We start from the raw sequence: 22,349 nt of genomic DNA, 5'->3' as shown, positions 1-22,349 counted from the left end.
GTTAAATTTCTTATGCTTTCATAGACTGTTTGCCACAGATCTAACTGGCATTGGAAATATGTTCAGTATACTGTTGTGTTGTTATTTTGTAGGCTTAAAGAAAGTTGTATGGTTTTCTGCTGATTTTTTTTTAAAAAAAAAAAAGTACAGATTCTTCTGGTCCTGTATAAAGAATGACATTTTCTAGGTGAGCTTTTTCATCTGTTTGGGAGCTTTCCTTGTTTTAGATTTTGGCTAATTTTAGCTTAGAAAAGCAGTGTCACTAGAAGATGTGAAATGATGTAGTAATTTCTCCTTTTTGTCTTGCTGTGAACTTAATATTACCTTTCTGTAAGGAAGTGCAGTAAGTATGTACAAGAAGTAAGGCAATCTCCCTCATTTTAATTCTGATGCATTTATACAATGCTACATCTTTCATGTGCCAAAAATTGAAGGTAAATGCTTATACATTTCTGAAGTTTTGTGTGAAAGTACATGGAATATAGGTGGCATTTTTAATATAATAATATTTTTTTAGTATAATACCAATTTTTATAGTATGGTCACTTTTTTCTATATGGAAGTTATCTCTCAGTCAAGCTTTTGTATCATAATTGTAAAGATTTCTGAAATGCTGCCTTTGAGCTGAATTTGAACATGAAATCTTTACCCTAAAAAGGATGATCTCATTGTCAGTCATCTGACTGTAATCTTTTTCGTGTGATAGCTGTTATGGTACCCCTTGGTGTGGCACGAGAGCCTGGATTCTCCATCTGCTTGCAGGGGTGGTAAGCTTTTCACGCAGCTTGTTGTGAGAGGGAAGACCATGTGTCACAGCTGGTGGGTGAGCCTCTGCATGGTGTGATCGTGCAGAGGAGGCCTCGAGGGTCCCCGAGGGAAAAAGAAATTCTGGAAACTGCTGCTACCAGGATGTGCCTGCAGAGTGCTGCTCCCATGGCTTATCTTGTGTCCTGGCTGTGTTCCTGTGAGACATGAGTGATTTCTGGGAGGAGGATGGTAAAGGGTGGATGGATTATTGCCAGAACAAATTTGACCCGCAGCCTGCACTGGAAAAGGTAGAATTGCTGACAGGCCCTTTGTGGCTCAGAGGTTGCAGGTGAGGCAGCCTTGTCTTACAGATCATGTGTCCAGTTTTGCATAACCTCTACAATGGCCTGTTCAGAAAAATAAAGGATATTTTGTGAATTGCAGGTAGCCAATACATGGTGAGTAATGTTAGTTAAAATCCTAGTGAAGACTGGATGCTTTAGAGCTTCTGCATGTGTTGGGGTATCATACTGATTCCTAATTTCACTTGCTTGTTACACGTTGTGCCAGTATTTATGAGAATTCAAAGTACTTTTTCCTTCACAAAGATTTTTGTCTCCTCCTGTAGGGTGGCTAATTTCAAGTAAAATAATGTTTTTCCTTTAATGAACACTCATTCCAATTGAGTTAGGTTTTTCACCAGCTTAACAAGCAATTTTGCATCTAAACAAAAAGGAAAGTTTTCAGAAAACCAGTAGTGCTGCATAGAAACAGTCTATTACATGTTCCTGGAAAACTATTCCAGAATTAACACTGTATTTTATATTTTGATTTTATAAAATGCAGTCAAAACTTTTACAGCCCTTATATAGTTTATATAACTTTTTTTTTGTTGTGCAAATTTTCAAACCCCTCTTTTTAAGATATTTGTTTATTTGTTAAAATCTTGTTTTTAAGATAATTGATGACAAACTTTGGGTTATGTAAACTTCATTTTGGAAGCAAACTAAGTGGATATTGACAGCAGATGGCAGACTTGCGTAAATTATTAGTGTGAACCTGCCATTGTTTTGAAAAAGGTGAGATACTTTTGAAAAAGGTCTTCAGTTATGTTAAGAACAACATTGGGTAAAACTTTGAAACACTGGAAATAAAGATAAAGAAGGTCTGAAACATTGTACTCTATTTCAGTAAATGGGGATTTACTTTTATAGAGGAGAAATATGCATTAGTGTGCTTCTTTCTTTCTGAAGACTTTAAATGAAATAGAAAAGTGAATAATAAATGCATCGGAAAGCTTATTTAATTCGTCCTTAAATTTTTTTTAAGGGTAGGTGGTGTCACAGGTCAAATTCAGTTTAAAATTTTCCAGATAGAAAGATGTTTAGTTTTCATCTTGGAAAATGTAGACTTATTCCATAATAAGTTTGTTTAATTGCATTTTTAGTCCTTTATAAACAAAACAGGTCATTGTCCTATAGGAATAATGGGCTGTTTCTGCACAGTTTCAGATAGAAAAGAAGGTTTGCTTATGTCTGTATTCACGTTCATTGTTTTAAGAAGTTTTTCTTGCTAACTTACAGCTTATAGAAGATAGGAGACATGAAACAGATCCCGATACAGATGAAACAGTCATTCTTCACATGGATCATGAGTATTTTAAATAAACTCTTCCTCTGACTTGTCTGCCCATGGACAGGTCACATAGTATCTGTAATTTTCTCATAATATTATACTTGTCCTTTTCTGGTGAATAATTTTTGCTGTATGAATGAAACAAATACTCAGAAACCTTAGCTGAGAGGTAAGAACACTTGATCATAACATCTGCTAGGGCAATTGTAGGATGTCTGAAGAGTGCCAAAGTGGTATTAGCTCCTTTTCTAAGTTCCTGAGATTCTCTCAACATTTCAGCTGTCATGGAATCTACATGGAGAAACCAGACTGGGACTCTTCTGGGTGAGCCATGAAGAACTTGCTGCTAACTTGCCCCGGGAGTGCACTTACAAACTCTGTAAATTCTGTATGGTATGCACATTAAAAAGAATAGTTTACAGCTTTACTGATCCTTAAAAGTTTATCCCAATATAATATATTTTGCCAATTTCTATGATGTATCTATTGGTAAAGAAAGATGGAGGCGGCAAGTCTGAGAGCTGCAATTCTTTGCAGGTAAAGTGAGTCTAAATGCATCACTGAGCTTTTAAAATACCAGTGCTCTCACCATTTCCAGTTTGCAGAAGGATACCACAGTTCTCATTGTCCATGGGAAGGTTTGAAGTGGGTGGAGGACAAGAAAGATGTTAGTTTTGGCTAATAAGTTATTGGTAAGGAGAAGGAAAGAAAGCTCTAACTGTTTTCATAGGAGTTCTGGAAAAAACAATTTCCATGTAACTTTCAGGCCTTCAGGAGAGTAAAGTGGGGTAAGCTGTAGTTAGTCTGGGGTTGTATTCTTCTTTACTTCTTATAAATATTAACAGAATTGGAAATGTGCCTTTTTCCTGATGCTTCAAATAAAAGCACCCCACCGTTCAGGGTACTTTCCCTTTTGAAAAGGTAAGTCTTTCAAAAGTTCCCAGTGTCTCCTGCAAATACACGGATTTCAGGAGAAAGCTAATGGTGTAAAAGACTTTTTCAGCAGTTTGTCATAATATTTGTTACAGTCTTGGTTCTGTGCAAGATACATGACTCTATTTCCCTGTATGGGAGTAGCTTTTTCCACTCTTCCTCTCTTTTTGAAACTTTTAGTATTATGGTTCTTTTTTGTCTTCAACTCACCTACCACTACCCTAAAAAGTAATAAAAAATGCAGAATTAGAGTAACTTTGTATCACACTACCTGGCTGCTGATGCAGTTTTGAGTGCAACTTTCCCTCTGTATGGAACTTGCAACAGCAGTTGCTGAGACAGGTATTCCTTGAAAATGGATTATTTCTTCCACCACTGTTTCCAGCGGTGCAGGCAGATTCATACAGCTCTTACACAGTTTCTGGAGCAAGGTATGGTGTTCAGTTACTTGTGGGCACTACATGGAATAGCCAACAATCGTGCAGAAGTTCTAGGCAGAACTGAGAGTGTTAGGAAAATGTTTCTTCCTTTCTGTAATTTTCACAAATTTGAATTTATGGATTTACAATCAGTATCTATTAAAATCATACTGTTTAGGGAAATTGCTGCTTGGAAGTAGATTATTTGCTTGGTAACCATCCTTTTAGTGCATTTAGTGGGTAGCATGGGGACCAGCCCTCCTTTTTATTTTTTTTTTTAAATTGGAGAAAATTCTGTATTAATTTTTGTACTACTGGCATTCTTATATCTTGACTTTTTATCTTACATTAATGTCCTAAGTATAAAATTAATCTGGCCCCTTCATTAAGGAATTTGGACCGCATGAATTTTTATTTGTGCATGTCTATGGTTGTGTTGCTTTAAAGCTAAGTTCTTGTAGTATGATGTACTGTTTTCCACGCTGATCCATTTGTTTTCTAGGTTCGACTTTCTCTTTTAAGTAAATAACATTTCACAAATTGAACGTTACAAATGGTTAATCTGTTAAAGATGGAGGTAAATTGGTAAAAGTGAATTGATTAGTAAAAACAGGCAATCTGAATGTGATTTTAAACAAAGATGGAAGCTTATGTGGCCTTTTACTCTTCTACGTGCCATTAGTAGCATTTGCAGTAATGGCACTGGCATTGGTAGGATTTCTGTATAGCACATAAGGATTCAGGTGACAAAAATGGTTTTTTTGGTGTGTGTGTCTTCTACAGGAGTCTGTTGCGTAGCCACCTGGGTTTTTAATGTGGTTGAAAAATTCTCTGTGAATTTGGCTGCAATGTTTTGTGGTTGTGTTTTTTTTCCTTTCAGTATTTCAAGCTGATGCTGTAGCTGGTTGGATGTGGTACACCATCATACCATACATTGAACAGGAGCTTTTCTTTGTTTCTGAGAGGCAGATGTGGCAAAATGATTTAAGGACAAACTTAGCAGGAAGTCTTTTCATTTTAGTTTTTAAATATATCCTTGGCTTTGGGGTGGAATTAGAGGTCAAGATGTTTCCATATTGAAGCGCTGCATTAGACAGCTGTAGAGGAAGAATTGCAACATAGCTTGTTATGTTCAGATCACAGTCTGCAATTAATGGTGTTTTTAACCATTTATTTTCAGTGATTATGTAAGAACTACTTGTTTGTTGCAAAATGTGGTGTTTAATTCTTTGTGCCCTTGTAGGGAAAGGGGCTGATCTGAGCAAGCCACCGTGTCGAAAAGCAAAAGACATACGGAAAGAAAGAAAACTGCAGAAACTCCTTCAGAACCAGATGTGCACACTGGGAGGCTCTCAACTTCAAACAGAAGATCAAGATTTTCTCTTGCAAAACTCTAAATCTAAGACAAACCAACCTAAAACCATCGAAGACTTTGTTTTTGTCTCTTTACCTGATGATGCACAACACAAATTAGAGGTAATGTCTCGTTCACTGTTGTTGGAGGCAAATTAAGGAAAAGTCTAGTTAAGTAGCTTTTGTAATGCTTAGGTGTTTAGTATTTGTGACTTTATGGGATGGTTCTAGTTTAAATCTTGAAATATATGTGGTACTTACTGCATTTTATATATATATATATATAAAAAAAAAGGTCTATATGGTGCAGCTGACCTCTGTGTAACCACAAGAGGGTACTCTTGCACTTGCAGTCAGTCGTAGCAGAGGCCGATACAGTTACCAAAATAACTTGCAAATTGATTTCATACAGTGTGACTTGAAAATGAAAGACTTTGAATTAACTGAGTGTTGAATGATGAGAGAGATTCAATATTTAGTTCTGCAGTATATAAATACTTAAACAATCTATGCTAATGAATCTTGACAAGAAAGCAGTAACTGTTCGTAAAATTAAACAGATAAGATAGCTGCTCTTTTTAAATGTCATTGATGTGCATTGATGTCTTTGGAAGCTGAAAAAGTGATGGTAGAAAATTTTGCTTAATACACTTGTTGCTGTTAAATCTATTAGTAATATGGAGGCAGTCATCTGGAAGACTTTCAGACTTTCTAACATTTGTTAATCCCCAAACCATTTTTTTTCTTTTTTTCTGGAAGCTGGAAAATTATTTGAATATAAGTATTTACCTGTAGTTACCGATTATCAATCATGGTATTGGAAATTCATGTTCTTTTGGTGGTTATTCAAAGAGGTAGTGATGATGACTTAAAAGATTCACCCTGAATAACTGACAAGAAGCCATGAAATTCATCCCTCTCACTAACTCCTCCAGGTTGTCTGAGTTGTAAAACAGAAGTATGATGGCTTTGTCTGAACATCTTCATTTAGAAGATGCAAGGAGATTTAAAAGGAGGATGATTCCAGCAGTGTTTTTCCCAGATTATCTTTGTGCTCCTTACTATGGCTGTCAAGTGTGGATTTTGGGTTTCTTTTAATAGATCAGGACCAGTGAATTTGTGAAAACAGAACCATACTGAAAATTAATGTGTTTTTGGGAATGAACCTGTCATTAAATATGCTTGAGAAGAAATGCACTGTTGCTCATGTGATACCATTCTTTTGGTTAGGAAGCAATCATTTTACTAAAAACATTTTTTAATATATAGATTTTTTTTTTTAATACTTTTATTTTTGTGTGTGTTAAGGATGTTGGTGGAGAAGACGGGTAACTTCCTATTTTAATTAACTCGTAATCGAATAGGGAAATATTATTTTCTCTACCTTTTTCAATTTGAAACATACCTAGAAATCCCCTTGGGATTATTGCAATAAAGACATAGTCTTTATCTAAAGAGCACAAATACCAGTTTTCCAAATGCATGGGTCCTTCAATTATTTTACAGTGTAGTGTGAAACTACAAGAGAAGATTTTAAAAAGTACAGAAAATCTTTTAAAAAAGTTGATCCGCATACCATTTGTTGGTGTTATTTCCAGAAAACTATTTGTGTAGTTCTTCTATAAGCATTTTAGTTATCTTAACTTGTAGTTTGAAGACCTTGTATGTTATTCAGTGTAAATATAAAAGACTTCAGTAGCCTAAACTGAGCTCAGTCTAATATTAATTATTAGGGCCTGTGTTCAGGAAGTCATAATTTATCTCTCTTGTGATATTTGTATATGTATAAATGTATAGTTACTGCATGATACTGTAATAACAAATGTGTTTAACTTCTTCTGAAGGTGAGGGTGGTGAGATCATCTCCACCAAGTTCACAGTTCAAAGCCACATTTCAGGAGTCTTACCAGGTCTATAAACGTTACCAGATGGTTATTCACAAGGACCCACCTGATAAACCAACTATAAATCAGGTCAGAAGGCCAAATGAATTTTATGCAAAGCTCAGCACATGTAACGTGTCTTGTTTCTAGGAGAAACAAATGTGGATTTTATATCCATTGTATATTCAGGAACATATAAAATACCGTATCAAATAAAATCAACATCCTGAAAGTGCAAACTCATTTGATATCTCTTTCTACGTGTCACATATATTTGGTCTTAACAGCAGACAGAAAAGTTAGGGAAGTTACATGGGTATGCAATTGGGTAAGAGATGGAGAGGATGAGGCTTTTGGAGGTAGATATTGTGGGCCTTATAAGTCCAAATCTCATAAGAACTAAAACCAGCTGGACGCTTACCCTGATAACTAGTTGCACTGGCTTTGGTTTGAATGTTTCCATAGGAGGAACTAGCATGATCAGGGCCAACACGTGAGTAAAAATTTATCACACATACGAATTGTTGGTTTAAGGCTCACAGAAGTTGTATAAACCTCTTTGCTTTCAATTTAAGCCCCTCAAGAAGTAATGTGTGCACTCCCTCTAAATTACACATCGTTACTGCTTCTTGTAGTGACCAGGTGGTGTGTAATAGTTAGCTGTCAGACATATTATCTCTCTAATACTGTGAAGAAAAAAATTCAGGAGTTTGGAGAAAAAGTATATGTAGCAAGAATATGCGATTGCTGAACTGGGAGAATGAGTGATGTGCCATTAATAGTAATGTATTTTAAAAGTCCTTGAGACTGTACAGTGAAAATAAAATTTGTGGTTGATTTGTGAAATAATTTGGTCAAAAAATAGATTGACTAAACTAATGTTTTGGAGTGTTCTAGTGTTAGGCAATTTTTATCATGTAATGAAAGTATCAACAGTCAGTTTAAGCTTAGTGTTGTCAGGTTCTCCTGTAGGGGGATTTTCTTATTACTATGTTTAAAGTAGAAAACTGGTTTCAGAGGCTTTGAAGTGGCTAGGAGGAGATCTTTCACTAGCCTTACCTTCAGAAGCATATTATCTGATTATATGCACTCAAAATAGCATGCTTGTATTTTCCTTGCTCTGAAGGTGAGGTTAGTACCTGTCTCCTTTGAGGACCCCCAGTTCAAATCATCCTTCAACCAATCAGCTGCTTTATTTGCCAAGTATCAGATGGCTATACACAAGGATACACCTTCTGACTGTGGCGAAAATGAGGTACAGTTCACTGCATGCACCTTTATGAAAACATTTTTTTTAATACGTGGCTAAATGATGAGAATTGTGTCTCTTAGAGTGATTCTAAATGTTAAAATATTGGAGTTTCCATTTGGGAGAGTTTCATTGTGGCTTTTAGCAAGCTTCTGTTGCAGGCTTCAGCCCAGGGAAAACTGAGTTGAAGAGAGAGGGATTATGCACCATCATAACTAAAAAAACTAATGTTAGTAATGAGTGAAATAGAGCTGCTGTTTGTACATAATTTGTAAAGAGGTCTGGGACTGAGATTTCCACTGGAAGTGGGATAATGGTATGGAAGTGCTTTTTTGATGTCAAAAGTATCTTCTGCTTTAAAGCTGTTTGCTACCTTTTCGGCATTTCTCCTTAATTTTTTGTGCTCTCTTAATTTAACAGGTGAAGGTTTTAAAAATCTCAGTTTATCCACATTTCAGTGCTAAGCATACCTCTCAATTAGAACTCACCTTTGCAGTAGAAATAGTGCAAAAATATTCCCAGCAGCTGATTGTCTGAGATTCAATACGAGTCCATTGCATAAGAATAAAGCCTGCTTTTAAAATGGTGTTTAGAGGATGCTAATCCTAATCTAATAATTAGTAACCAAAAGAAAAGTACTCGTGGTGTTCTAAACAAGCAGCAGTTCTCCATTTCTCTGGCAGGTGGCACAACATTTTCATTAGCAGAATTGATAAAACTGCTACCTCAGATCTGTCATTTCTAGCTACTGCAGATGTATGACTCCAGTATTGATCAACTATCTAGTCAGACTTTTCTGTTCTAGAGAACAATGCTTCAATACTTGCAGGAGTGATGCCTAGCAAGCTGTGGCTGCTTTCCAGGTAGAATAACAGAACCACATAATAATTTCTGGCTTTAGTTCAAAAGAGTGTAAGGAGAGCTTTTTTGTGAGATCTCTGTAATGCTACTGTGGAAAGCCATAAAATTTATTTCACTTTGTTTTGTAAAATAATAGGACTCATAACAATAAGTAGTAGTCTCTGCCCTTTTTATTGTTGCTGACATAAATTTGGTTAATTATAATAATGTAAAAATTGGAAACATGCCAAGAAAGATTGAGCTATTTACTAGATTTGTACCAGGAATTACCTGGCCTGATTAGGGACTTGATTTGTCTGTTACGATAAATGTATATCAGCCCTAATGCTTAGATATAACATACATTCCACCATGCATTTGCTCTGAAAATCTTGTTGCTGCAGAGAGGGTGATAAGAACTTCATATGCTTACTCTTCGTTTAAAATGATGGATTTTTTTCTTCTAATACATCATGAAGAATTGAGAGCAAAATCACTATGGCTGCTTGCAGTTCAGTTCTGAATAGCAGTTACCTCTCAATTAATTCAAACTCTGTTTGGGTCAGAGTACATGGTTTGGTGTAGACTTGGGTTCAGTGGCCTTAATCACCCATGGAACTTTGTTTTTTAACTGAGGGAGTCTAGGAAAGGACAGATGTGTTAAGGACAGTTCAGGTTTCCACCACCTTAAAAGTATAAAGTCTATCGTGGGAATTGCTCTTGAATAGGAAGGAGAAGTATTTCTGTTCATACTGTGAATAGCTTTATGGATTTTTATCCTCTTCTTTTTCCTTATTACTTGCCATAGGTGTTTCCCTGCTCTGCCTTTTATCTTCTCTCTCTGGCATCATGTTTGTGCAGGCTTAGTATGATATTCCAGGGGAGACATAAAGCCTTCTCTGAAGTTTCTAGTAGATGTAAAAACTCAGCCTGATGCTGATGGGTTTTAATTTAGGTCCTTCTTTAGCACTAGTAAATTATCTTGTGTGTTCATGTGACTGTTTGGCTAAGAAGGACTTTCTATTCACAGTTATTAGGCAGTAAAGCTCAGACATTTCAATCAAAAGCATTTTGTATTTGATCCCTGCAGGACATAAACTGAAGAATACACAAAATGTATTTTGATGTAGATTAGAAGACTTTTTTCTTTTTTTTTTTTTTTTTTTAAATACTGAATCTGTGTGGGAGGAGAATCATCTGAGTCACTTTTAAGAACAGATACCAAGTAGGGTAAAACTGATCCAAGTTATTGAGAGGAATATTGGAAAATGCTCTTTGAAAGACCTCAAACTTTTTCTTCCTCTTTTTCAGACTTTTTAATATATCATACAGACATTATGGAGCCAAGCAGTTCTTTAAGTAAAGGTAGAATGAAATTCTGTTCTATACACAGGGCTTTTTATCAGGGTAGTAACAAGTCTGCTTTGGGCTTTAAACTGGCAAACATCCAGGAATTTTTTTTTGCATCTAAAAATTAAATTTAGCTTCTAGTCTGTGCAAGCTAATGTATCTGTGTATGGTGGATGAACCACCTTTTCAGGGAGTCCTGCACACTTTTGTGTTTGGAAAGTTTCTAGTTTAGGAAAAGTATTTAATTTTATATTTGGCTGAATACTTCATATTCAGAAACCTGCCTATATTTAAATTCAGAATCCAACAAAAACTGTTATGGGACATATTAACAACTTCTTTTTGGAATATATTCTTAGATTGTTGGCATTACAATATACTGTCTGCCTGTATTAGCTGCTAGACTAGTTTAATATTAACCTTATTACATTAAAAGGCAATTTTAGGAATAGATTTAGAATTTTGGTAATTATTTGAAAAAAAAACCCACTAATGTGGAAAGTTATAAAACAGTTCACAATATTAACAGAAGATATGTGAACCATGAAGCTGATTACTGCTCAAACAGTGTGAAAGAAGGCCCTCTTTTTGCATCTATGTAATGTATGTACATCTTTTCATCAAGATTTTATATAAGAAGGGGGAATAGATGATTTCCAGGACAGGGAATCTAGGGAATACTTGACAGCAAAAATTACTCTGAACTTCTAGGCACTCTCTGGTTGCTGCCACTCTGAGACCAGTGCTAACTGGTGTTTCAGTGCCCTTCAAGACAGTGAGTCTTTCTGGTTTTTGCCTTTTCCTCTTTACTTTCTCCTCTCCTGCATCTCTGATGGAGACTGCAATAGCATTAATGATAGCGTGTGTTCATTAAAAAGAATTTAGTTTGAGAATTTGCTTGGGAGAGTCCTGCAATGCATTTTGGTGATGCAGTACTGTTTCCTGATTGAGGCAGTGACTTCTGTTTGAAATTTCTACCTTGCTTTTTATTAGAACATAGTGGAATAAACTTTTTCCAAGTCCTAGAGTTGGTGTTACCTTGTGGTGATGAAACTTGCATTTTTTTTATGGAAGCATCATCACAGTCTTCAGTGCCGTTCTCACTGACGAGTAGAGGATTTGGTAAGGTAGTATATTTGCTATCTTCCAAATAAATTAATATGCTGGGAACAGTTTTGAGTATCTCCTTGTTCCTGGAATTAAAACCAGTTTAGTTTGCATGTGAAAATTTTTTAAATCTATTTTCATCTTGACGTAAAAGCTGCAACTGTTTTCTGCATAGGCTTTTAAACTATTGCTTATCCCCTTTTCTGTTAGTTTGGTATAAATTGAACTTCCCTTAGAAATCTTCTCAACACTCTCAAAGCTTTGGTTGGTTGCTACAGGAATTCAGTTGTAAAAACTGACCTGATTGTCTGTGCTTCGGAGCGCAGTCAAGTCCTGATGTTATGCAAAGCTGTTGGCACCAAAGAATATTTATGTCAGCATGTTTTTATTGAATTGAATTGGTGTCCTCAGGAAAAACATAGCAAACGATTTTCTAATTAAAGGTTGCTTCATAATACTTACCCTTAAATAGTCTTGTGGAAGAACTGATTTTTCAGTTTTTCTCTGTGGGAACACAAAACCTTATTAAGCTGCTATGTAAATGAATAGTCATCCACTGTTTTAGTAATATATGTACTCTTATCTTAAAAAGAGCTGTTGGAAAAATATCAGAAGAATTAGGGGGAACCTCAACAGATTATTAAGTGGTAAAGTATAAATAGCTTCTGAATGAGGTGAGATACAATGATGGAAAATAGGTGTATCATTGTCTATTGGAGAAGTTTATCCAAGGCTACTCTTGAATTAGCCAAGTCTGCGAACTGCTCATTTTTGGAAGCTGTGAAAATGTGTAAGGGAAGAACCTGTTTTAGTGTTTGTCACATTCTATGCATTTCTTCTGGCCCTTCATGGAAGTACTGTATGTGGACTTTTATCTCAGGTCCAAGACTGTAGTTGTCGTGTACTGTTCCCAATGTCATAGAGCTATTATTCACTAGCTTTTTGTTTGTTTTTTTCTCTCCCAAAAGTAGTGGAAGACTGTAATCATGTTTAGTATGAAGCTCTGTGTCTGTAACATACAAAAAGCCACTAATTTAATCAATTGCAAGGATTTATTTATCATGTTTACAAGTTACTTGTTTGGGTTTTTTCTGCTTGGGTGGTGGTTATTTATTTTATGAAACCAGTCAAGCTATAATGAAAAAATTGAAATCATGGAAGCTTAGAAAAACTGAAAAAGGGAGACTTCTGTAATGAACAGAGAGGAGGTCGTAGGCTGAGCATCCTTTCATTGAACAGGTGGTGTTTCCCTGTATTACCATTGAAAGATCAGTGGGAGCACAAGTTATAGCGCTGATCAGCAGATCAAAAGTACCATAGTTATGCAAACAAATTGTATGAATGGAGGTTTGTCCACCTTTTTTTCTTTATTTGTCCCAAGAATTAGAATAAATCATAATATAGCTTTGTTGTAATAATTCATGCACAGAGAAATGGATAAACCATGGGTTTGGAACCTGTATTTTTTTTTCTTTTTTTAATTGAGTAACTTTTAATACAATTTGGTTATATTTCTGGGAGAAAATGTGTAGATTAATGTATAGAAGGATGATCTGTGAATAAGACAGAAGAATGAACTTTCTATGTCTTGTGTAATCCCAAGAGGCAGAAATACTTTGATAATTGAATCCAGTGCTGGTGCTAGACACTGCTAGTGGAGGGAGCTTTCTTTTACATATGTACTGCTGTCTGTTATTCTGGTTTTACTTCAAGAAACAGAAGACTGTGAGAGTGACCAAGTAGTATTTTATGCTTTAGCTTTGTAGAATTACAGTACAAAAATCTGATAACAAGGTAGAAACAGTAAGTAGGTCTGAGGGCATAGGCTGGCTCTTCAGACAAGAACACTGGATTTGAGGAAGCTTAGTAATAGATCTGGCTCGTCTTCTGCTTTGCTAAGAGCAATCCATATCTGCAAATGTTTTAACTCTTGCTCAACAGCAAAAATACCTGTGTTTCTGTCTAAGAAATGCAGGGAGGGCTTTGCAGAATATAAATCACCTGGAAGATGCTATGAGCCAACTCTACCCCAGCTTCAGGATGATTAACAAAGTATGTGGAAATACATATGTAAATGTTTCAGAACATTTTGACACCTGCATGTCTTTTGTGTTTTATATGAAGTGTCAGAGTGTATTTCTTGGTATTTAAATGATAGATACAGATGTGGAACTGGGTAGCTCTGGAGGCAAAGAATTTTAAAAGAAATGAATACAGTGAAAGCATTTCTTGTTGGCCTTTTTTCATCCCAAGAAGGAATTTTTTGATCCCAGTGATGTAATCAGTGGCTAATTTTTATGGAATAGGGTCTATCTCTAGCAGTTTTTCTTAATGAAGTATCATCTCACCAGAAGCATTTAATTTCTGACCCGATGTTGTCTTTTTTTAAAATGCTTCTTGAAATAATTTCAGAAGCTGTCAGCATATTTTAGACACACACACGTATATATCTAAAAGCTCTCAGTTAGTTTAGTTCTTTAGCTGTATTCAGTTATTCTGTTAAAAAAATTAGTGCCTATCATTCTAAACTGAGTTTTACATAAAACATATTGTCATATAGAAGTTTGAAATTAAGCATTTTTTTCTTCCTGCCTCTTCTCTAGAGAGCTTAATGATTGTTTAGTGGTTTAAAACACTGATACAATACATCTAGTCCATTAATGTGATTTTTAGGCTTCGTCTTTTTACAGTAGTCTTTGTCTTTAAGAAAGACAGCTGAAGTGTAACTGAAAAAAGCTATGTGGCAGCTACACAAGTTAGAAAACATTTCCATAAAAGATCATAAAAATTCTACGGTAGTTTCCAGAAAGAGCAAGAGTGAACATTTTATTGCTGTTTAAACCTTCTGAAGCAAATGTTTTATTTAACTTTTCCTAAGTGTTTTATAATGACAAACTTGTAGAAAAATAGTATGTGTGTCTGTTCCCTCTGCAAAGCTAGCTGGACACTCTCTTTGCTTTGTGCTTAACTAAATATTTGTCTTGGAAGAAAAGAATTTCAAAACACACAAAAGATACACTGTTTGAAAAGGTGCAAAAAATTACTGAAATAGGTGTAGTGGGTTTTTTCTTCCCCATTTTTTTTTAATTGCCTCCCAGAAATCCACTTGAACTAATACAGCAAACTGAGTGAGTAGTCTGGGAAATGCCAAGGAGCACGTCCCGATCAATTCGAAAGCTGATATCAGCAGCCAGTTAAAAACTTTTACGTCCCTCTAGCCTAGTTTCCTCTTTTTTTTTTTTTTATTTTTTAGTGACATAATGCTTAAAAAAATCAATAGCTTCTGTGGTTATTTTTAACCTTCTGTAGGTTGCCTCGGCAGCTGTATGTTTTTATAACGCTCTTGAATTAGTTCTTTTATCGTTTCAGTTGATGGCAGCGCTAATCTGATGATTGGCTCTTCGTGGTCGGCTGCTGCCGCGGCAGAACATCTCACTGCAGTGAGCTCACGTTTCACATCTCTGATATTGCGAACTTAAAGACTTACAGCTAGTACTTCTGTATCAGTCTGATTCCTTCTGCTTACTTGTGTGGCCCTTATGACTGTAGTGCCATGGATTCATGGATTTTATTCTTGAAATGCCTATAAGAGCCAAAGAATTTAGGCAACGAGGCAATTAAGTAACTTGTCCAGAGTCATATCGTTTCAGTTCAGATTCTTTTTGCATCCCAGTTTACATTGTTCTTCCTGATTTTTGACACTGAGTTTTCCATGTAAATCCAAAATTAAAAAAACTTTACTGTAAGACTGACAAATCTCCATTGTTTTGAGAGTAAGTTTCTTAGCAGACAAAGCCACAGTGACTTTTTTTCACTCCGTAAGGGAATTGAAATTGTAATTCTGAAATGTTCCTTCCTTTCGTGGCTTGTTTCTGTTAGTGGGTACACAAAGATTTGTCTGGCCACTTCTAGTTCCCAAGATGGGGAAGCATTCGTTATGTTGGCCTTGGAAACAGGGGAGGGAAGACAGAATAAACTTGCTTTTGATACACACGAAGGTGTTACACTGGAACTGTAGGTTGTATGACTTGTCTTCTGTATGGAAAGTCATAACATTATTTCTTATTTTTATTATGAACCTGGCACCTTTGTGAAAAACAAACCCCAAAACCAACCAACACCCTCGGTTTATTTTAATTCCATTCAGGGATTGGATTTAAAAAAAAAAATAAAAATCAGGGCCCAAATCCCTTATCCATTGCTCACACCTTCTTTACTGAAAGGAAAAGGGCAAATACTCAGTTTTGCTTGACAGTGAATTGCAAATATGAGCAGAGTTCAGTACTGTCAAAAGGAGAATTATAAATGAATGGCTTTATGTGATATCTTCGAACTGAAAATCTCAGCTAATTTTACAGCTACTGATGGTAAGAGCTTAAAGCTGTGTTTTCCTGAGAAGACTTTGATGTCATTGTGTGACATCACTAGCCCCTGTTTTCAGAAAGTTACTGAGCTACCAGGTGGAACCCATTTTGGTTTAGCATCCAAAGCATCTGAATATCTTCCCCCACCTATAAAAGGAAGCAGGTGTTAACACTCTAGTTTTATTACAGTTTTTTAAACCTGTGCATGTGCTTTTACTTGAGCAAGTACCTTTGGGTTGAACCAAACCTTCCTTTTATTTCTTTGCCTTTTTCCCCCTTTGATTTAATTCTCAGTGATGTGTTCCTCTCTTAGTTTTATTAATTATGTTTAAACTTATTTCCCGTTGTTCTGTTGGTTCTTTCTGGCAGTTGTAAATAGTTTGTACCAAGGTAAAAATGTTGTGGATTTCATATATATTATATAGTTTTTGAAAGACTAAGGTTTTTGTAATTCAGTTTGAAATTAAAATTAGAAAAGCATGACTTTGTGAAACAAATTTTAATTTTGCTTGTGTGACAGATTGCGTTATTTTACATGCAACACCAGCATCTGACTGTATTTCTTTCATGGTTTATTGGAACATTTTTGAATTGTGTTCATAATAATCTTGCAATATTAGGTGAGTTTGTTAATTTAGAAACTGAATCTTACATTTACTTCAGTTTAAATAAATGTATAGACTATAATAAAAGTATATTCCTAGGTTATGATGAAAGTGCTGTGGATTTAGGGTTGGGAGGGGAGAGTAAGTGTTGAGAAGATAACAGCAGAGGTCAGTGGATCTGAAATATTTATTAAATTTTCCAGCTCTATGTGTCAATTAAATTCTCCCTTAAAAAAACCCCAACAAACCCATAACAAAAAAATTATTGGGCTTTTGGGTAATTATTTCTTAATTGACTTCTAGAGAAGGTTCAGAGTCTTCTGAAGTTTTCTAGGACTTTATTAAGAAAATTATCTAACCTGAGAACTTTAGCAAGTATCAACAGGTGAAATAATATGTAACAAGACTTGCAATGTTTTTTTCCCCCATAAGATTGTGATACAAATTCAAGTGCAGTTAAGAATTTTTTCTTTTTTCCTAACCAGTGGTATAATAGTTGTAACAGTATATACTCCCTAGCAAGCAGCAGTTGTGCTCAGGTACACTTAAAAATTCCCCCCTCACCCCCAAAGCCAAGGGATTGTACAGCAGAGCCTGGAGAAGGGATAAAACTATTTGAAAAGTGTCGTTGGCTCAGTTTTCTCACCCATAGGGTTTAACTTGCACTATAAAGCTAAAGTTACAGATTAAGAACTATTGGGGGTCTTCTGACATAAAAATTAATAGCACATGGTTTATTTTTTCTAAAGCCTGCACATACTAAAATCACTGGCTGTAAGGACTGATGCACTCGCAGTGTAGGAATTTGTAACTCTCTGTTCTTTTTTTATGGGAACATAAGTCAATAATTCAAATTTTGAATTACTTTTTTTCTCTTTAAGTATTATCTGGGTTTCCCCCCCCCCTCCTCTTGTTCTCTCCCTATCCACCAAATAAAAAAAAAAATTCTGGAATTTAATTAAAATATCCATCATTCGTTTTTCCAAATTTTGAGTAGAGTGGTAGTGACTAGATCTGAAATGGCTAATTATAGGAAATGCACAATTCCCTGTCTTCACCAGCACCTCATACAAATTCAGTGTTCTTCCGTAAAGCCTGTGTCCAAAAGTTTACCACTCATCCATAGATCAGCTACTGCTATGTGTTTTGGGGCGAGAAGTCTGAAATACAACTTCTGCAAAGTCCTGATTCTTTTAATGTCAACAGATGCACTTAGAGACACAATCTTAGAGAAGGTTAAGGTTGTGTTCACTCTGAGCTACAATGAGAATGGTCCAGTTAATGTTTGCAGATTGATCTATGTCTACCAGAGGCTGTGTTTTTGTTGCTAAAATCTGCTTCATAGCACCTTCTGGAGAAAAGAGTTTTAATTACTTAGGCTGTATGTGGAACTCTGTCCTAGGTCAGTGATTCACTTCGTATTGTTGCCTGCCTTCCTCTCCTCCCCTTCCCTGGGGAAAGTGGGAAAACTGACAAGTAATCAACCCATTTTTTGTATTCCCCTTTAAACAGAGTAATCTTTAATGTTAGAAATTCACAGAATTCTTGACAACAGTCAAGTTTTTATAGGAGTCCATATATATTCTTTTTATCAAACTTTTAATTAAAAGTTCTTGTTTACTCTTACTTTGCAGTTTTGGAACTGCTGACTTATTAATCACCCAGCTATTACAAGAGGGGAAATTAAACCATGTATCACATACTTGTTTTTTAACAAAGGAATGTTTTAGGGTTAAATACATACCAGAACTTTGTAACATGCTTAATGTGGAATTAAACCAATAAGGAAGTATTTGCATCAAATAAGTAAATGATGGTAAATAACTAACTCTTACATTTTATTACTCTTAGAATCTTGAACAAGCTCCAGATCATTAAAACCTTGCCTTTTTGATTGATTATCTGCACCACATCATTTTGTGTTGAGTAAAGAACTGAGTTTTGAAAATGCTTGCACTTTCAGGAAGTTGATTTTTTTTTTTTTTTTCCTCCTTCCTCCTATTTAGACTTAAAACAGGCTTGGTTATGATTTTGCATGTAAATAGCCTTAATTTATATTAATAGGTATGAGGGCCCTAACCCCCTTGCTTTAGTGATGGGGCAGGTATCAGTATAATGGTGGGAAAATAAAGGACACCAGAAACAGATCTGTATTAGAAGATGATAATTCTCTTGCATCACATTTAAAATCTTCTATAGAAAGGAAGTACTTTGGATAGTTAATTTTTATATCTATTTGTACTTCTAAACAATATAGAATGTGGGAATTTATGGAAACTTTATCTTAACTCTTAAAATCTGACGGTTTCTTTCAAAGATACGGTTTTGAAAGAGTGTATTTGACTCATTGTATCCCGAAGTACTGCTAATATTTTTCTTCTTTTTCTGCTTTGCATATTTGGCCTGTCGTCTTGGGCACATATTTCTGATGAATCTATCTCAATGCAGTTCACACGATTCCTCTGTGATTCTCCTCTGGAGGTATGTATTCGTTCTAGAGGCGAGTTTTGAAATGAATGTATTCTTTCCTCTCTACTCTCTGTAGACAGCAAACCATTATGGTATAGGTGGTATAGATGGGTGTCACAGTATTTGTATCATCACCCACTGGTAAGGAAGTTAGCACTGTATTTTCAAAGGAGTCTGAGGACAATAAGCTGCATAATAAGCGACCACTGAATTTCATATCCCTGTATTAAGAGGCAGTAGCAGAAAGTGCTGTGTCTTTTTGGTTCTTGATTTATTTCTATGAAAGAAAAGAATGTATTATTAAACTTGATAAACTTGTATTTGACTACAGTCTGAGTTAAAAGTTTAGGAGAGGCTGTTGCTTCATTTCAAGTAAGCAAACTGCTACGGATTTCTTCCACTGTCTTTCTTGTTAGTCTTAAAGAGTTAAGTACCGCGTGACTGTAATGAAATTGTCAGGTTATAGTAATTACGCTAGTAATTTGATATGTGGCAGTTTGAATGAATCCATGTGTGGAGAGTTTGTTGCTTTTCTCTGCTGAGTCCACTGGCCTTTACATTCCTGAAAGCTGAAGAGTAATAGAGCTCATTAGACTTTATAGGAAAAGGGCTTTTATCACCTCGTCAACTCAGGCAGCAGACTGCCATTATATTCTTAATTTTGTATGGCTACGTAGATGTTGATGCACACTTCCCTGCCAGGTTTATACCAGTATTGTTTCTTACAGACACTTTTTATTGACATTTCAGAGCTTGAATTAAATTTTGTGTGGCACCACTACAGATGTCTTCAATTAGATGAAGTTAAATAAAAGGGGTTGTATATCAGAGGCCAAGGGATTCTTGAAATTCTTTATTCTGAAACAGTTGCCACAAGCAAATCTAGTAGTGTGTAGTCTGTTTACTCTTTTGAACAAAAATAATTTAAAATAAAATCTAAACATTACATGATTTCAATTTGTAATTTTTTTGAATTTTTAATATTGTTATTAGCTGCAAATAGTATGAACACCCAAACTCTTCCTGTCTTTTTTATTTCCTCATTTTATTATTCTGTTTAGTTTCTGTTTTGACTATGGGCTCTGGCACAAAAAATAAATAGTTTAAAAGAAATGATACAGTACGTAGTAGCAGAAAACTAGGCAGTTTTCTAGCCATAAACAGGATAATATAGAGAGAACTGTTTGGGGGTTTTTCATTAATCTTTTCGTCTTAGAAGCTACATTTAAACATTTGCCATTTTGCCACTTAACATAGGGAAATACTACCTTGTTTGGAGAGGTGCAGTTCAGTACCGGAGAAGGGCTTAGCCAAAACCCCGTGTGGCCTGGTACCATGTTGTTGCCAAGGTGAGAGTATTTATGGCAGAGGGGCACAGGGGAAATCTGGACTCCTCAGGGTGATTCCTAGTTTTTGGTGCTCAGCGCATTAGGGGGGTGTCCTGGGCCAGTGGTGGTATCGGTGTCACTAATGGTCATAGCTATCTTTGTCCTTCCCAAGTTGTTCCATGTCGTCTCGAGACAACAGCTGGAACGAGCCTCAGCACTCAGATGCACCGTGGTATTATGCAGTCAAATAACGATTTTGTTTTGTTTTCAAATCCTTTTCTAATTGCTCTTTAGTCTTTTTCCATCTTGACTGATGCTAAGCATTAAATGGATGATTTCTTCTTTTTGAGATAATTGCTAATTTATACCCATTGTTTTGGATGTTTATATAGCAGAATTTTTTCCCCCCCCTTGCATTTATGTTCCGTTCATTTATGAACTTTGGATATTTTCTCTGCCTTTTTAATCACTCAGTATTACGGGATCTTTCTGCAGTTATTTACACTCAGCTCTTGTTTAACCATCCTGAATACTTCTAAATCATCAGCTCGGTTTGATGCAACATTGTTCAGTCTTAAGTGATTCACCTATCAGTGTGGGGAACAGAACAGATCCGGCACGATGGAACGTGAGCTGCTTTCCATTATGTAAATGATCATTTGTTCTTACTTTTTCCTCTCATCCATTTTGAGATGCTTTTGAATTCTAAAGAACTAAAAGATGTTTGTGAATCTAGATCTTCTCTCTTTGAAAAGCACATCAGCTTCTGCTCTGCATGATTTGGTTTATTCATATGTGTTATTTTTCTAGGAAATCTAGTAACAAATGATACTGTTACAGGTCTGTAATTCCCAGGATCACCTTCTGTAGAATGTCATACTTCAGTCACATTCGATGCACTGCTCAGGACTAAATCAAAGCTCATTTCATTTAGAGGTCTTGCCACATTGCTTTTTTTTCTTATAGTAGTGTAGACATCACCGTGGTGTCCACATGGTGATACTCAAAGTCTCTTGCTACTGAAGTCCCTTCTATCTTCACAGCTTCACTAATCTTTTTAGCATTTTAAGCTTACTATCACTGTCCTGATTAGACAGTTGAGAGTATGGCTCAAATACTATGCTTGTCCAACAAGGTACAGAAGTTAGCTCTGTAGAGAGTGTCTTACATTTTGATGCAATGAGTTGATTTAATTTATTTTGATATGGAATCACAGAATTGTTCAGGTTGGAAGGGACCTCTTCAGATCACCTAGTCCAACTGGTCAGCTAGAGCAGGCTGTCCAGGACCATGGGTTTTGGATATCTCCAAGGATGGAGACCTCACAAGGCTCTCTGGCCAGCCTGTGCCATTGTTTGACCACCTTCTCAGTTGAATCCTGTTTCCTTCAGATTGAATTCCATGTGTTTTAATTTGCACGCATTGCCTCTTGTCCTGTCACTGGTAACTACTGAGAAGAATCTGGTTCCCTTATCTTCATTCCCTCTCATCGGGTTGATAAATATTGATAAAACCTTCCCGTGTCATCTGTTCTTGAGGCTCAAGTGTCTGAGATTTCTCAAGCTCATCTTACACAGCAGATGCTCGAGCCCCTTGATTGTCTTTGTGGCCATTACGGACTTGCCTTAGTAAGTCTGTATTTCTCTTGTACTGGGGAGCCCAGCACTGGACCCAGCACTGCCGATGCAGCCTCACCAGGGCTGGGCAGAGAGGAAAGCTCACCTCCCTCAACCTGCTGGTAATGCCCTGCCTGGTGCAGCCCAGGGTGCTGTTGGCCTTTTTTTTCTTTGAGAATGCACTGCTGGCTTTTTGTCATGAAAACATGCAGTGCTACCTCTCTGCTGACACAACCTGTATTTGTAGGCTGCTTTCACAGCATCTCCACTATTCCCTAATGAAAGGAGGATGTAGTACTGAAAAGGAAATATGTTGCTAACCAAGAGATAGAAATCTCCTATATGGTAGGTTGTGCCTTTGGGAAAGGAACTGCTGGAATTAATCATTTCACTTATTTGGCAAATAATTTCCACTGGTGTGCAGAAGTCAAGGGCTTCCTGGCTTTTTTTT

At 36.1% G+C, this 22,349-nt stretch overlaps 1 protein-coding gene across 6 annotated transcripts in view; it reads left to right on the top strand.

Annotated features, from left to right (window-relative positions):
- Window positions 1–22,349, top strand: part of ATE1 (arginyltransferase 1) — an 86,352-nt gene that overhangs the window by 5,304 nt on the left and 58,699 nt on the right. For 2 of the 6 annotated variants that reach the window (XM_074875448.1, XM_074875447.1), the window contains exons 6-9: window positions 4,978–5,210; window positions 6,932–7,060; window positions 8,097–8,225; window positions 18,934–18,966. In XM_074875448.1, coding sequence (XP_074731549.1) covers window positions 4,978–5,210; window positions 6,932–7,060; window positions 8,097–8,225; window positions 18,934–18,966 — 524 coding nt within the window. The remainder of the gene's footprint in view (window positions 1–4,977; window positions 5,211–6,931; window positions 7,061–8,096; window positions 8,226–18,933; window positions 18,967–22,349) is intronic. The other 4 variants (XM_074875452.1, XM_074875449.1, XM_074875453.1 and 1 more) reach the window with 2 other exon arrangements.

The sequence above is a fragment of the Strix uralensis genome, chromosome 7 (assembly GCF_047716275.1).
Source record: "Strix uralensis isolate ZFMK-TIS-50842 chromosome 7, bStrUra1, whole genome shotgun sequence".
NCBI lineage: Eukaryota > Metazoa > Chordata > Aves > Strigiformes > Strigidae > Strix > Strix uralensis.
The sequence above is the reverse complement of the archived record's forward strand: the minus strand, read 5'-3'. Positions and strand labels throughout refer to the sequence as shown.